Consider the following 17249-nt stretch of genomic DNA (forward strand, 5'->3'; position numbering starts at 1 on the left):
GCCAGACCACCTCCCTGCTTCTTTCCCAGTTCCTGGTCACCTGGCACACCATCGACGCTGATGCGCCGGAGCTCAGCCACGTGCTGTGCTGGGCCCCCGCCGATCCACCCACGGGCCTCTCCTACTTCTCCAGCATGTACCCGCCACACCCTCTCACCGCACAGTATGGGGTGAAAGTCCTGCGGTCCTTCCCACCGGTGAGCCCGTGTCTGGAGTCAGCCTCGGTGGGACTTACCAGCCAGTGTTCGGGTGGAGACAGGAAGGACAGGCTTTATCTCACACTTAATGTAGGCCTGATAAAACATTGGTCCATCCTAGAGCGTGTTTTCCTCCCCATTTCTGTTCAGGCAGTCATAGAAGATAGATTTCGTTTTGATTCAGATATGTTACTGGTATTATTTATTTATTTTATTTTAATTTGGTATTTGAGTTCTAGAAGGAAGTTGACTTGAGTTTGGTTCCAGTTGTGGCTGTGTGGGCACATGGCCCAGCCGTGGGCTATTAGGAAGCCTGGGGATCCCACGTGACAGCCACAGTGACAGGGATTTGGTAGCTGACTCACGAAGGCCCCAACACATGGGCCTGCTGTAACCTCACCCCTTGTCCCCAAGCAGGCTCCCAGCAGTGAACACACATGAGCAGGCCCTTCCCCGATCCTTGTAGGTACGGGAGCCTCATTCCTTTTGCTTTTTCTCACCCATTATGTGTTTCAAGCTGTTGGCCATTTCCTTGCTGTCCTGGCTTTCCCTGGTTCTCAGTCATCTGTGATCTCCAGCGTGATGGTGTCCCATGGGCTGAGTGACAGCAGGGCCGTTCCAGTGGGGCCCTGGGACAGCCATCTGTGTTGCATTTGTTTTCACTGTCCTGGAGGTAAGGAATTGTCTTCCCTTCCTGGTGGTCACAATTGCTTGTCCTTCTCCTTTGCAGGATGCTATCCTATTCTACATCCCCCAGATTGTACAGGCCCTCAGGTATGACAAGGTAAGGCTGTGCCAGCGTGTGCTTTCCTTCCCTCTGAGAGCTGTGCCTGGCAGTGGGGAGGGGGCCATTGGCAACAGGAATGGGGCCTTGGGAACATGACCGCCAGGCTGTGACCCGGTCTCTGAGCTCTTCTCACGGACATCCCCACTGAAGCTGTGGCTGCTCATGTCCAGGAGGCTCCCCTCACCCCACCTCACCCTGAGGCCCCGTCTTGCTGTGCAGGGTGGATGGGCTCTGGAAATACTGCCAACCTCTTCCTTAGTCCCTGAATCCAGCTCCCTCATCTCTTCAGTGGGAAATGGGGGGAGGGTCAGACAAGATGATGTATGTATAGTGTGTGCTTAGGCTGCCTTGGCAGAGAACCACAGAGTGTGTGTGGGGGGTGGGGGTGGGGGGGTGCTAAATGTATCTCTCACAATTCTGGAAGCTGAAAGTCGGAGATCACAGTGCCCATAGGATTGGTTTCTCCTGAGGCTTCTCTCCTTGGTTTGCAGATGGCCGCCTTCTCCCTGTGTCCTCCTGTGGGCTTCCTTCTGTGTGTCTGTGTCTTAATCTTCTCTTCTTATAAGGACATCAGATTAGACTAGGCACCACCCTAATCTCATTTTAACATAGTCATCTCTTTTAAAGGCCCATCTCCAGACACTGTCCCATTTAGGCACGTATGACTTCAGTCCACGGGGACTGGGAGGGAGGAATACAATTCAGCCCATCATGTACAGCATACCTGTACATAAGATGCCTAGCCCAGGGCCTGGCACAGAAACACACCCCAACATGGGGGGTGACCTCAACCCCGAACCCACACTGCCCATGCTTCATCTCAGCAACCCTCATCCACCTATGCTGGAGTCTGAATACAGCAGCAGCTGCCTCTTTTCTTCTCCTGCCAGTTCTGCTCCCCACTGCATAGAACATCAGCCCCCCTTTCTAGCTGAGCCCTTGCAGTGGCAATGAGTGCTGTGGCTGGGTATACCAGGGCTAGCTTCTTCCCCATGGACTGGCAGGATGCTCGGTCTTAGTCCATAGACCAAAGTGCTTGTAGACCTGCAGCCAACCTTTAAAGACTGAGTCCAGGGCAGCCCGGGTGGCTCAGCGGTTTAGCGCCGCCTTCGGTCCAGGTGATCCTGGAGACCCAGGATCGAGTCCCAAGTTGGGCTCCCTGCATGGAGCCCGCTTCTCTCTCTGCCTGTGTCTCTGCCCAGGTAGCTTTGATAATGTGCAGAAATTTATTCACCCTGGTTTCAGCACTTAACGGGACTGTCACAATGTGCTTTTTCTCCAGATACTCATTTCCCTCCCCTCCAAAATCCTTGTCCCTTTACTCTTTGGGTCTTTGTGTCTACCTCCATGTGAACACATCATGGTGGCCACCAGAGAACACTATGCTCTCCAGGCGATATGCTCAGAGCTCTGGGCTTGGCATGCAGAGGCCTCGCTGGGCTGCATTTGGCGTAGAGGCGTAGGTGGGCGCTGCCACTAGCATATGCAGAGTCAGGCAAGCAGCACTTTGTTCTATTTGGACTACTGTTTTACATAAACTACTTTCCAAAAATCCTGATACATTTTTTCCTTTCTTTTTTTTTTCCCTAGTTGTCAAAATAGGGCGAATTATTTAGCAATTATACAAAGATGACTATGAGTTTTTCTCCTTTTTTCCCCCCAAAATCATTATAAACTCATGGATTTTGATGTGTTTGGTATGTACCAGTCCACTTGTTATTTTTGATGCCCATCTTTCTGACTACTGGGAATCCCCAAATGTCTGTCCTTTGATATTTAGTCCTTGATAACCTTGCTTTCCAGGAAAGACAAGATTTTTTCCTTAGGTTTTTCTTATTTTCTTCCTCAGACCTGGAATCACCTATTTTCTGGGGAATTTCAGTTCATTTTACTGAGACACCATAATCTAAACGCTAAGCATGTTCACTGCCATTGAGATGGTCACTGTTTCTAGCCCTTCCCAGTAGAAAGAGCTTTTTGCTTTGGTTTTTTTGTTTGTTTGTTTGTTTGTTTGTTTGTTTTGTTCTTTTTGTTTTGGTTTTTTGTTTTTGTTTTTTGTTTTTTTGTTTTTTAGAAAAATACATCATGAGATTATACTAATATTTCCAATTCAAACGTAGGATTGTAGACTTTTTAATTTGATTTTGTTTGAATCTTTTAATACTGAAAATATTAGTTCCTAATAACATTAACATACTGTTTTTGCATTATTCCACTACTTATATTATTGGTTTCAAAATAACAACACCAATATTATTATAACACCAGCGTGATTACTAAAAATTGGGTCAGATTTTTTTGTCGTTTGTTCTTGGTGTATTTTCCATTGAGGACATACAGTCAGATTAATCTTTTTCTTTTTCTTTTTTTTTAATTTCATCTTACTAGCAAAAAAAATGGGTTTGTTTGGGGGAAAAAAGAATTGCAATCTGGGACAGACAAGCTGTGGCAAAACCACAGGCAAAGTCCCTAGCTTACTCAATTCTTTTCTTTTTTTTTTTAAGATTTTATTTATTTATTCACGAGAGACACAGAGAGACAGAGACACAGGCAGAGGGAGGAGAAACAGGCTCCATGCAGGGATCCAGATGCGGGACTCGATCCCAAGACCCTGGGATCATGCCCTGAGCCAAAGGCAAATACTCAACCACTGAGTCACCCAGGGGTCCCTACTCAATTCTTATTTTTATTTTTTGAGAGAGCAAATGCACACATACAAGCAGGAGGAGGGGGGATAGAGGGAGAGAGAATCCCAAGCAGGTTCCAAGCCCAGTACAGAGCCTGATGTGGGGCTCAGTCTCAGGACCCTGAGATCATGACCTAAGCTGAAATCAAGAGTCGGACACTTAACTGAATGAACCACCCAGGTGCCCTTGCAAATTACTTCATTTTCAAGTCATTTGAAATGATTCTTCTCTGTGAGGTTATGTCAACTCAAGACTCAACTAGTTTCATTGGTTTCTTTCTTGTTTTCCATTTCTAGGATTTGTTTTTTTAAGTCTGAGCTTGACAGGAGACAAATATATTTGCTTATATTGTTTTTAAAAGAAAGATAAGGGCAGCCCTGGTGGCTCAGCGGTTTAGCGCCACCTTCAGCCCAGGGCATAATCCTGGAGACCCAGGATCAAGTCCCACGTCGGGCTCCCTGCATGGAGCCTGCTTCTCCCTCTGCCTGTGTCTCTGCCTCTCTCTCTCTCTCTCTCTTCTCTCTCTCTCTCTCTCTCTCTCTGTCTCTCATGAATAAATACATAAAATCTGAAAGAAGAAAGAAGAAAGAAAGAAAGAAAGAAAGAAAGAAAGAAAGAAAGAAAGAAAGAAAGAAAGAGAAAGAAAGAAAGAAAGACCAAAACTTGTAAAAATGGCTGGCGAGTGAGCAAACAGGGTGGAGTGGCCATGCTTAGTAATTTTTTTGACTTTAGAATTATCTCACTGTTTGTATAATTCGTTATAAAGGATATATACATATATTCATTTTCAACTAAATTGGCTAGCAAAGCAGATATTAAATGGATTAGGAAACACACAGGAATAAAATGCTAAAGTTTTTCCCAAAGCTAGAAGCCTCCATGGGCCTCAGTGACTGATAACACTTCCTCCTTGCTCAGACAGCTGCCTGCCTCCACTTCCCTGTGGTAGTCTCCTCATTAGTTCACCGAGTCCCCTCTGTGGTCTCGGCAAAGCTGACCACATTACCAGTTTATCATAAAAGAATATAACTCAGAACATCCAGGTGGAAGGGCAGCATAAGGCAAGAGATGTGGGAAGATTGTAGTGCTTCCATGTTCTTCAGGTGCCTGGCTCTCCCTGCACCTCCACCAACCCAGAAGCTATGCAAACTTTAATTTAAATGCACTACAACTTTATTGTTCATAGTTTATCTTTAGATCTTTTTGCTGGGTTACAGCATTGGGAAACCCATGGTGAGGAGTTATTTGAAGTTTGACTTGCTTGGTAAGCCCAACCAGCCAAGTTGAGGACATCTGTCCAAAGAATACTTTACCAGATGTGGGACCACAAACTGCAGTGGTCAGGGGAGAGGTCACTCCTCCAGAAGTCTTCCAGAAAGGCCAGTGCCTTTTTTAACTTTAGGAAAGGGTAATTAAAACTGGAGTTATGAGTAGCAGAAATGACTAAGAAGGAAAAAGAGGAGAGGTCCTTAGGATAGTGGCTGTGGTGTGTCAACTAATGAAGAAGTTATCTATGTATTAGAATTTTCTGGAGTCTGCCCATCACTGTGGAACATTGTTCTAAACAACCAGTTTATAGCTGAGTTTTAAGTACCCAGCCGACTCATTTCTCATACTTGACAATAGCAGAAATTGTTTGAAAAGTTATGGTTCTTCGAGTCCAGGGGAAAGCACAGAGGAAACAAAAGTTGGTTCCTTCCTGTTTTGCAGACCCCACCTCTGGGGCCCCATCTGCCCCACCAGCCAGCTAGCAAGCTAGAACTTGGCCTAGCCCCTGGACTGGGCTCACACATACCCAGACAAGCTTGCTCACACAGCCGGAAACCACTGGGCCTCACTTCTGGCTAGGTCTGCAAGTGCTGGGAGTCCATTCCTGCACTGGGTCAGCGTATCTCTCAGTGGAGAGGTGCCCAGGCCTGGGCTGATGGCAACCTTGCTCTCCTATAGATGGGCTACGTGCGAGAGTATATTTTGTGGGCAGCCTCCAAATCCCAGCTTCTGGCGCACCAATTTATCTGGAACATGAAAACTAACATCTATCTGGATGAAGAAGGGCACCAGAAGGACCGTGAGTATTTGTCACCTTCCTTCAGGCCTCACCCCCCCGTCTTTAACACTCCAGAGCCCTCCAGGGTCTGTGCTGCCCCAGCTCATCCCTCTGCTTCCCATCCTTTAGTGGGACCACTTCATCTTTAACATGCAGCGGGATCAGGACCCCCTCCTTCATGAAGCCTTTGCCAACCTCACCTCCAGACACCCTGCCTACCCTGGTACCATCCTGTGGCTCCCCAAGCACATGTGAGAGCTTCTTCTCACCTTGCGCTTGACCCAGCAATTCAATGTGGGGACCAGGTGGCCATCCAGGGCAATGGTTCTCAAACAGCTTGTCCACATCTTCACACCCTTAAACACTAGTGAGGCCTCCAATGAGCTTTCGTTTACGCGGGCTTTAGTTCTGTGTTAACCAATGTTGAACAATAAGACCAAAACATTTTAAAAATATAAGCTCATTACATGTTAACATAAATAACATATTTTTATGAAAAATAATTCAAAAAGGAGTGAGAAGAGGTGTTCCTTTACAGTTTTGCAGATCTCTTTAATGTCTGTAATAATGTCATAACATCTTTAGTAAAAGACAACAGGATTCCCATTCTGCTTCTGCGTTTAACCTGTTGGAATATGTTGTTATGGTTGAAGTCAATGCAGGGAGTTCAGCCTCACACAGACAAGGAGCTAGAAAAGTAAGGGGGGTTTTGTCATCTTTCCAGTTACTACAGATAGTCTTGGTTGATACTGCACCAAACACAGCAAGTGATAGGTTTTGTTTGGTTTTGTTTTTAAGTGATAGGTGGGGGTTTGGGGTTTGTTTGTTTTTTTTAATTCTATTCATTCATTGGAGAGAAAGAGTGAGACCATGAGCAAGGGGGAGGGGCAAAGGGAGAGGGAGAGCCTCAGCGGGGAGCCTGACATTTGGCTCCATCCTGGGATCATGACCCGAGCCAAAGGCAAACACTTAACTGAGCCACCCAGGTGCCCCTAAGTGACAAATTCTTAATAATTAATTGTGATGTGGATTTGATCCATATCAGTGAGTTTCTCATGCTCTTTCTTTAAAGTCCATTGGTCTACCCAGCACTCACACCTCCCACCCCCCACAGGACTTCGTAACATTACAAATCACAGGTATTAGCGCTCCCCCCTCTGAGTCTTACAAAACAGAAACATTTTCAAGTGTTGGGAAGCTGTCAAGCTCACAGTCACAGACACTGGTTTTCCAAAACTTGGTAATTTTCCTTAAATGGCAGATTCACCTTGTTCATTTTCAAGAAAATATCTGCCATATACCTAAGTCCAAATAACTGTATTTTTGTCCATCAGTCACTCTTTTAGGTAAAAGTGACGATCCCTGCAAAAAAGTTAGTTCAGTTGGACTACTTCCCATTTCATCACCCAGAATATCAAAAAGATGGACTCAGAGTAGAGTTTTTTTGTTTTGTTTTGTTTTTTTTAAGATTTTATTTATTTACTCAGAGACAGAGAGAGAGAGGCAGAGACACAGGCAGAGGGAGAAGCAGGCTCCATGCAGGGAGCCCGACGCGGGACTCTATCCCCGGTCTCCAGGATCACATCCTGGGCTGAAGGCGGTGCTGAACTGCTGAGCCACCCAGGCTGCCCTTTTTTAAAGATTTTATATATTTATTCATGAGAGACAGAGAGAGGGAGAGAGACAGAGACACGGGCAGAGGGAGAAGCAGGCTCCATGCAGGGAGCCTGATGTGGGACTCGATCCCAGGACTCCAGGATCACGCCCTGAGCTGAAGGCAGATGTTCAACCGCTGAGCCACCCAGGTGTCCCCAGAGTAGAGTTTAATAAAATAAGTCATTGTTTATTGCTTCACTAGGGACTTTTTTTTTTTTTTAAGATTTTATTTATTCATGAGTGACACAGAGAGGCAGGGACATAGGCAGAGACAGAAGCAGGCTTCCTGCAGGGATGCACATGGGACTCCAGGATCACACACCTGAGCCGAAGGCAGACACTCAACTGCTGAGCCACCCAGGCATCCCACCAGGGACATTTTTAGTGACACTGGCTTTTGTTCACACCATGGGAGCAAAGCCACGGGGATCCAGTCAGTGGCCACTAGCACGTTGGCTGACTGCTTGCACAGCCTCACAAGCATCTACACAGCAAGGAGAGCAAACGACGTATTGGTATATTTTTGACCATGGGGTCTGCTGAAGGGTCCCAGAAACCATACAGACATCTGCAGACCACACTCAGGACAGCTGGCCTAGGTGCTGGGGAACATCTGGACCACACATCTGACAAATACGTGGACTTTCCTAGAGAGCCTTCAATGGCACAGCCGTAGGCTCACCTTCTTGGTTTCTTTATTAGCTGACATTGGCGACCTCTTGGAGCAGTTAGTAGAGGAGATCACTGGCTCCCTGTCCGGCCCAGCCAAGGACTTTTACCAACGGGAATTTGATTTCTTTAACAAGATCACCAATGTGTCAGCCATTATCAAGTAAGTGGCGTCTCTCAGTCCTAGCTCATGGGAGTTGCCTGGAGGACCCCTGCTGATTCTGATGAACAGCCAGGGTTGGGAATCTCTGCCCTGGCCTTTCAGGTCCCCTGAAAGTATAGCAAAATGCACAGCAATGCGAATTTCAGAAAACATACCTTAGTTTCATTCTGGATATTGTCCCATAGTTTTGAGGCCACTCTGCTCTCCAAGTTCTGAAGGGTCCTGGGGTATTAGGAAAACCAGACTCCTTTGTAGCTCCTGGTGGGTGTCCTTTTACTGATTTACCCACCGGGCCATCCATGTGGGAGGGCTGATATCATCCTTGGGCACCAGTGGCACTGCCCATTTGTGTGGGACCAGGGCCCCAGAGTCATCAATAGGCCAAGTGCCTAGAGGAGGCCCCAGCAGGGGGAGCACTGGCTGCCTGTCTCCCCCCACCCCCAGGCCCCTCATTCCTCTGGCTACCCCAGTGCTCAGGCTTCTGTCTCCCTAGTCACCAAGTGGCCTCGCCTATATGTCCTGAGGCCCTTGCCTGGGCCCAGTACTAAGTAGAGCAGTGACTGGCAGCTTCTGGCCCACGAAGGCCTCTAGGGGTGGGAGGGGGCATTCCCTGGACATCACGTCAGGCACCTGATTCCACTTCACCCTATCATCCTCATCCTAGGGATGCAGGAGGTCAGAAGGGCCTGCCCAAGGTCATGCTGCAAGTAAACAACAGAACCAGCACTTGAGCATAGACCCCAGAGCCCACCATGTGCCATGTGTTTCTCTGACAGCAACGTCCCACACCCCACACAAGCATGGGGGAAAGATAGCCAGAAAACTCCACCTTGGTCCCCCAGGGGCCACCTGGCCCCTGACGAGTGCAGGGCAAGGCCCCCTCAGAGTGGCGCCTCTGAAGGAACTGGACCTAGCAGGGCCCTCAGTAGTAGCTAGAACTGGAAGAGGAATGGAGAGGCAGACAGGAGAGGCCCTGCACTGCCCCCCAGAAGCCCAGAGGCCAGTTCCTGCAGCAACAAAGCAAAGCTGTTTGTCCTGTTTCTCAGGCCCTACCCTAAAGGTGATGAGAGGAAGAAGGCATGCCTGTCAGCTCTGTCTGAAGTGAAAGTGCAGCCAGGTGAGCTGGGCCTCTTCCTGCGGGAAGGCAGGGCGGGCCTGGGGACCAGGGAGGCGGCTAACTGCTCCACTAACTGCTGAGGCTGGGCACTGGGTCCCTGGTGTCCCTCTCCACAATTCTGCCCCTGGTGAGCTAGGAGCCACTTCTCATCTGACACTATCTTCCTTGCTGCCTTCTATTTTTTTAAGCCCAGGTACTGTCCTTGGCAGTTGTTATTCTAGAGGTTTCTTGAACCCCATTGAAACAGGAACACAGGCTATAGGAACACAGGCTACAGAGACAGGGTGCCTGTCCCGAAGGGGGAAGTTGCTCCCTGGTGCCTACCAACTATTGCCATGTGGGAATTTGAGCCCAGTGCAGCCAGCTCTGTGCCTTTTCAAGTCAAGCTGGAAATCTAGACTTCACAAGTCTCCGTTTTTAACTACTGTCACAAGCAGTTTTCAAAACCGTGGCCATCCTGTGCAAACATTCACACTGGCTATCCTCGGTTTAGACCTTTCCTTGTCTTGTGTTGAACTCCCTGCCCTGCCTGGTGCAAAAGGCAGCTCAGCTTCTCAGAGAAGCTTTTACGTCCACATGTCAGTTCACCTAGTCCATGAGCCCCCAGCCCCCTGCAGCCCACGCCACCAGATCTTGTCCCAGAGGCACAGGAGAGCCAGCCAGGACTCCAGAACAGAACAATAGATAGCAGTCCTGAGAGATAGAGGCTGGAGCCGGCCAGGGAAGGAAGGTGCGAGAACAGGGAAGCGATGGCATGGTCCTTGTGCCCCTCCTCCCCCTGGTGGCAAAGCCCCCCTGACTCCACAGCAAGGCCTCACTTTGTTCCCCAGGAAACCCAGTCCTTCCTGTTGCAGGGCCCCTCCTAGAAGCCCACTCCCCAGTAGGAATCTCTCCCACTTCCTGGGGCTCAGGAAGGCTTGCACACACACACACACACACACACACACACGTGCACACACAGCCCAGGGGGACCTGCCAGTTCCTTGACCAGGAATGGGCTTTCTCTTGTCCTCCCCACTTGACATGTACCCTGAGAGAGGGGGGGCTCCAGGCAGTGGGGTGAGTCCAAGAGCTGAGGAGGTTCCGGGTGCACACAGGCAGGGTAGGAAGCTCCTGCATGTCCCTGTGAGAGCAGGCACCCCTGCACCCGGCAGCGGACGGCTGGCGGGGCCACAAGGAGCAGGGTGCTGGGTCTGTGAAGCTGAGGGTTGGTGCGTCCTCCTGGAGAAGTGTCTCCTGGGAGGTGGCGGCTTCTTTGTTAGATATCAGGGAGGATCCAGGGAAAGACCACTTATCGGAGGATGGACCCCTAATGGCCCCAGAATGAGAAGTTATAAGTGCCCAGATGAGGCCCTAGGAGCCCCGTCTGGGGGCGGGGGTTCACACTTGGGCTCCCTGTGACTTCCGCTCCATCCCTGTACAGGCTGCTACCTGCCCAGCAACCCTGAGGCCATCGTGCTGGACATCGACTACAAGTCCGGGACACCCATGCAGAGGTGAGAGGCCACCCATTGTCAGCAGCTCCCTTACACAAGGTTCTCCTTTGCTCTGGCTCCCGTGCCATGTTCCTTCTGTTGTTTTTCAGTGCCGCAAAAGCCCCGTATCTGGCTAAATTTAAGGTGAAACGATGTGGAGTTAGTGAACTTGAAAAAGAAGGTCAGTGAAGAATCTCTGACACAGTTTGGGATCTAAGTGTTTTCCCTGGAGATGCCAGGTTCTTTGGGCATGTTTAGTTACTGTCCTGTGAAAGGTGACGTCCATCCGCTGTGCGCCTGAAGCCTGGTTTAGGGATGGCGTGGAGCTGGTGTAGAGTGACAGAGATCCCCGGAGGCCGGCCCCAGGCCAGCCGTCCAGTCCAGGAGGCACCTTCCTGGGGCTAAGTGGCCTAGAGCTTCTGGGGAGGGGGGTGTGCTGTGCAAGTGACACAGACTGTGGCTTCCACAGCAGAGATAGCCCCCCACAGTTCTGGAGGCCTGAAGTGTGACATCACGGTGTTGGCAGGGCTGTGCTCTTTCAGAAGGGTTCCACAGAGAGAATCTGCTCCGTGTATCTCTCCCAGCTTCCAGGCTTTCCTTGGTGATCCTCAGCAGCCTCGTCACTCCGACCTCTGCCTCGTGAGGACAGAGCCTTTCTCCCTGTGTACCCCGTCCAGATTTTTATGCTCTGATAAGGGCACCAGTCATTGGATTAGGGCCCACCCTAATCCTCATTAACTTGACTGTATGGGCAAAGATCCTATTTTCACATAAGGTCAACTCTGCAGTTTTGAGTGGGCATGAATTTGGGGGGACCCTAGTCAACCCAAAAAGGGGGAGTGCCCCGCTGCCAGTATGGGGACACGTGCCTTCCATGGCCTTCCCTGCACTCTGGTACACAAATCCTCCCAGGCACCCTAGGGTGTGGACACACACACTCCTGCCCCCCAGTGTAGAGTGCCCGCCACTAATCCCAGCATACCTGGGCCCCCACTTCTAGTGAAAAGGGGGCTCTATCTTCACTTTCATTTAAGCTTAAACATTCTTTGGAAGAGACCCCTGGCCCTGTGGTTCCACCCACTGACGCCGGGTGTCTGCTGGGCCTTGTCGGCCTCCTTGGAGCTTTGCAGAGACCATCTCCTAGATTCCTAGGGTTCTAGGCATGTGAGCAGGGCTTGCCCCGGCCCCCACAGAGGGCCTCTCCCTGCCTCCGGGCTAACAGGCTGCCTCCGCCCCATGTGCAGGTTTGCGGTGCCGCTCCGACGCAGAGGATGAGTGTGGCGCACACGAGGCTGATGGCCAAAAGATCTCGTGGCAGGCGGCCATCTTCAAAGTGGGAGACGACTGCCGGCAGGTACCGAGCGAGCCCTGCCCTCCCTGAGGCTCCAGGTGCCCTGTGGGGCTGCACCTGGCGGACAAAACCAGAGATTGGCTTCCCACATTAAGTTGAGGTGCCACGGAGGAAACGGGCTTTCTGCCAAACCCAGGGCCCTCTCCAGCAGCTCCCACCCACTGTGCATCCCCTGGCCATCCAGAGGGAACTGCCCTAGGGAGCAGGAGCCCCTGACTTGCATCCCCCACCAGACAGCACGGGCTCTGTTCAGTCCAGTGCCAGATGGTCCAGCCCAGCATGATGATCCTTGAGGCCAGACACTCCAGACTCCTGCTCTGCTGTGGCCTCCCTCCCTCCTTCCTCACTGGCAGGGCTGCCGGGGGTCAGGTGGACTAGAGCACAGACATAGGGCACCTCTATGTCTCCCTGGCCTCCAGGACATGCTGGCTCTGCAGATTATTGACCTCTTTAAGAACATCTTCCAGCTGGTTGGCCTGGACCTCTTCGTCTTCCCCTACCGGGTGGTAGCCACCGCCCCCGGGGTAAGTTCCCCTGGGCAAGAGCCTGGGGCAGGGTACTCCCCATGCCTGCAGGCCTCAGCACCTGGCCCTTCCTCCTCAGTGCGGAGTGATTGAGTGCATCCCCGACTGTACCTCTCGGGACCAGCTGGGCCGCCAGACAGACTTCGGCATGTACGACTACTTCACACGCCAGTATGGGGACGAGTCCACCCTGGCCTTCCAGCAGGTGACCAGCAGGACAGCCTCCAGACCAGAGATTGCTGGCACTCTCCATCCCACCCACCCCCAGCACTGCCTTTGGGCCAGCACCCTGCTTCCCCTTTTACCTGCTTTTCTGAGTCCTTATGCATTTGGAGGTAAAACCAGGGTACCCCATAACCTTCCTTGGGATTCAAAGGAACCTGGAGGTGGACTCCCCAGGAGGAAGCCAATCTGTGGGGGTAGGAGGAATGGAATGCTGCCCCTGAATGCCCAGATGCAGTCACTCATCCCTTTTGTGTCTAAGATCTGGCTTGCTGATTTGATCTCTGCTTCCAAGGCTGGAAACAAGGGCCCAGAGGACACCCCCAAGCCTCAGGGTCCCAGGCAGGGAGGCAGGAGAACGCCTCCGAAGCCTTAGGAGGTGCAGCACTTGGGGGCCATCCATGAGTACCTGGCTCCCTCTGCACAGGCACGCTACAACTTTATCCGGAGCATGGCTGCCTACAGCCTCCTGCTGTTCCTGCTGCAGATCAAGGACAGACACAACGGCAACATCATGTTGGACAAGAAGGGCCACATCATCCACATCGGTCAGCCGGGCCCCAGGGCCACCCTCCTCCTCTCCCTTCACTCCCTAGAGCCTGGGGCAGGATGACAATCCCCACCCCACAGAAGAGCCAGACATGCTGGGGTCACCTAGCCAGGAAGGGTCCAGGTCAGGGTTCCATGCACGAGCTGTTGGCTGCCAGGCTGTGGGGGCAAGTGGCAGCAGGACCACATCCGAAACTGGAACTGGGCAGAGCATGGCTCTCCCAGCCCCAGGGCCAGCCTCATTTCTGCTCCAGCCTGGCTTCCTACCTCCACTTCCTCTTTTCTCTCTTGCCTGCTTGCCACGCCCCCTCCCACCCACCCCCACCCCTGCTATCCCCAAGAAAACATGGCCTGTGGCCAGCTCGTGGGGTATGGGGAGCCGGTGGCTGAGGCACGCCCACATCTTGCCCTACCACCTGATCCTATCAAGAATGGCTTTGGGGGTTTTGCAGACTTTGGCTTCATGTTTGAAAGCTCACCGGGCGGCAACCTTGGCTGGGAACCAGACATCAAGCTGACGGATGAGATGGTGATGATCATGGGGGGCAAGATGGAGGCTACACCCTTCAAGTGGTTCATGGAGATGTGTGTCCGTGGCTACCTGGCTGTGCGGTGAGCCCCAGGGAAGGCCCGGGGGCGGGGGGTGGGGTACCGAGACAGTGGGGAAGAGGGTGGGCAGGCTGGCATCAGTCCTGGTTGCCACTTAGCCTGCCAGGCTAGCCTTCAGAGGTCCCATGGGACCTTCCCAGGCCCCTTTGTGGATGGAGGGGCTGCAGTTTAGAGACAAAGAGCAAGGCAGGTGCTAGAGGCTGCCTCCTGGCCCCAGGCAGCCTGTGCCAGTGACTTCCTGCCCTGGGGGTCAGTGTCCCACCATGTTCCATAGTCTCCTGGGTCGTGGCCTTGCCTGCTAACACCTTGGGCTCCCCGCTCTGAGCTCCCCATTCACCCCCACCCGACCTGAGCATCTGCCATCTCCCAGGCTGCACGCTGAAGACTTACTGTCCTGGCTTCAGTGGCACACGGCCAAGGCCACACAATAGTGTTGTGACACCTGAACTCTAACCCAGAGTCTGTTGGAGCCTGCATCACGCCCACTCAGTGTCAGGGTGTGTTCGCACAGCACGCCTGCGCTTCCTCAGCCAGGCACAGAAACCATGGCTGGAGGCCTTGAGTGGGCAGGCCAAGGCAGGACACTCAGCCTGTTCAAGGGTGTGTGAGCAGCCCAGCTGCCGCAGGGGGCTGCCCTGGTGACCGCGGAGGTGCCAGGGAGCCGGGCCGCAGTGTGCAGCTGTCAGGTGGGGGCTGGGCTGCAGGACTGCGGGCAGGACCACCCTGCTCAAGCCGCCTCCTTCCCTGCCTCTCCCCAGGCCCTACATGGATGCGGTCGTCTCTCTGGTCACTCTCATGTTGGACACGGGCCTGCCCTGCTTCCGGGGCCAGACAATCAAGCTTTTGAAGTAGGTCCTGGGCAGACGCGTAACCCATTGTGGGGCAGTTGTCCTCTCCAGGTGGGAGCCTCCTGAGTGCTGGCAAATGTGGTCATTATCCAGAGCACTCCTGGGAACCCCAGAGCCGACAGGGCTCCTGGGTGAGGCACCTTCCCCACGCCAGGGCTGCAGACATCCCAGGGATCCCCTCATTTCTCAAGGACGCAGGCAGTACCCGCCCCTGCCTCCAGGCCTGAGGCTGCAGCAGTGTCACCCCATGCTGGTCCTCCCCCAGGGAAAGGGAAGGTCCGCCAGAGCCAGCTGGGGACAATGTCCCTGCCCCTTACAGCTGTTCCAAAAGGGAACATTCCCTGGGCTGACCCTCCCCTGAACAAATTCCCACAAATGCTAAGTATAGTCTGTTTGCAAGACCACATCCCATGGTGAGGGCAGCCTGGAGGGTGAGGTGCGCCCCCCACCCCACCCCGTGACAGCCCTGACACGGCCCTCGCCCCCAGGCACAGGTTCAGCCCCAACATGACGGAGAGAGAGGCTGCAAATTTCATCATGAAGATTATTCAGAGCTGCTTCCTCAGCAACAGGTGAGTCCCCTTCCGCTGTCCCCTCCGGGGCCACCTGCCATACCAGTGTTCACTGGGCACTTGCACGGGGCCGCACCGGGGCTGAGTGACGAGGATGCTGCTGTCCCAGGGGACTCTCTGTCCCACAAGTCCTGAAGGAAGCCCTCGCAGAGTGTTGGGGTACTGGGTTAGAGGGGCCAAGACTTGCCGAGGGGAACACCCAACAGAGGCCTAAAGACATAGTTTCCCACCTGGGGCCCAGGCTGTGAGGCCAAGTGAGCTGTGGTGAGGGGTGAGCACAGCCCAGCAGGCTGGGTGAGGAGACAGCGAGCTCTGAGAGGCCTTGGCCCCACCCCTGCTTCTCCGCACCTTCCTCCGGCTGCTGCCTGGGCAGTGACAGGCAGGGCGGAGGGGGACCAGGCCAGTTGGCCATTATGACAGGGGAGCTGTGAGAAGAGGTGGGTTCTGGTTCTGAAGGCACAGCTTGGGCTGTGCACCTGGGTGGACCTGGAGCTGAGCTTGCCACCCTGTCCCCCTGGAGGTACAGATGTGGGATCTAAGAGGAACACCGCGAGCCGCCCAGGGTGGGCCTGACAGGAGCAGAGAAACAGGAAGTAACTCAAGGGCAAGCATGGGGACCTGGACAAGAGGGCAGGATGAGGGAGGTCTCTTCTGATTGTTTTGTTGGCAGAGTAAGGCATGTGCTAGGAGGTGTGACGGGACAGGAGGACAGGGTCTCACTTGTGTGCCACATGCCAGGCCAGGGGCCAGAGTGGCACCTAATAGGGACAGCTCCTCTCGATGGATCCCCAGGTCCAGGGTGTAGGCCCAGGACCGAGGGCAGGTATTTGGCTGAGAAGTCCCAGCAGGAGACAGAGCAGAACGGGGCTCACACAGCCATGGTCGCTGGTGGGAGAAGGAGTGTCCCTGAAGAGGGGCTGGCAGGGAGGCCAGAGGGGCTGCAAATTTGCATTTGCACCTTCAGGGAGGGGAAAAGGCACCTCCTGAGTGCAGCTTTCTGGGCACACATGAAGGACTCAGAAGGGTGAAGGGCCCCAGAACCAGACAGTCCCCCGCAGCCTCCCTCTGCTCTCCTTCCAGGAGCCGGACCTATGACATGATCCAGTACTATCAGAACGATATCCCCTACTAAGGGTGGAGCCAGACCAGCTGTTGTGGCCACCCCCAGCCGTCGTCCCACAATCATGGAGCCGAGCGAGCACATCCCCACCCTGGCTGCCATGCATGGTCAAAGGGGTGAACTACTAGTGGCCCCGTCATTCCATCCACTGGAGTTATTTTTATAGGACAAAAGTACTCCAAGCAGAGCCTGGCAATCTACTCCTTCCTGGCATGACCCACATACGACATGTGAGGCCGAAATGACAATCATCTGAGGACACTCCGTGCATGGGTGTAAATACTTCATTTGCACCAGACACATTCCCAACACATTCCCTACCTGTCTTACGGCATAGGTACATGAAGTATTTTCTTGTGTATAAAAAATTATATTCAACTTAAGATTTAACCAATGTGAACAAAATAAAAACCAACAAAAGTGCGGAGTCCAGGTGTACGCTCAGCTAAGGGGTGATTCTGGATCTGCTGGGAAGGGAGCATGGCAGTGGAGGGACAAGGAAGGCTAAGCGTGGCCGGCCGGGAAGGCTCTGGGTGCCCAGGGGCCCAGTTGTGAGCTTCACAGACGTGACTCAGCGCAGCGCGGACGCACTGACGGTAACGCCGCTCTGTTCCAGCTCCCGTAGCGGCCACCCGACTTTCCCATCCGTGTCTCTC

At 52.8% G+C, this 17249-nt stretch overlaps 1 protein-coding gene across 1 annotated transcript in view; it reads left to right on the forward strand.

The window, feature by feature from the left end:
* The window catches only part of PI4KA (phosphatidylinositol 4-kinase alpha), a 119026-nt gene extending 102006 nt beyond the window's left edge, over positions 1-17020 (forward strand). Inside the window, 15 exon segments of the mRNA XM_038575976.1 lie at positions 30-197; positions 928-981; positions 5619-5739; positions 8077-8206; positions 9253-9323; positions 10747-10819; positions 10909-10979; positions 12043-12152; positions 12569-12673; positions 12753-12878; positions 13323-13443; positions 13897-14056; positions 14812-14901; positions 15390-15473; positions 16554-17020. Of these exon segments, the coding sequence (XP_038431904.1) occupies positions 30-197; positions 928-981; positions 5619-5739; positions 8077-8206; positions 9253-9323; positions 10747-10819; positions 10909-10979; positions 12043-12152; positions 12569-12673; positions 12753-12878; positions 13323-13443; positions 13897-14056; positions 14812-14901; positions 15390-15473; positions 16554-16605 (1536 nt within the window). The 3' untranslated portion in view covers positions 16606-17020.
* Positions 17021-17249: the final 229 nt, after the last annotated feature.

This window comes from Canis lupus, chromosome 26 (assembly GCF_011100685.1).
Source record: "Canis lupus familiaris isolate Mischka breed German Shepherd chromosome 26, alternate assembly UU_Cfam_GSD_1.0, whole genome shotgun sequence".
Classification (NCBI taxonomy): domain Eukaryota; kingdom Metazoa; phylum Chordata; class Mammalia; order Carnivora; family Canidae; genus Canis; species Canis lupus.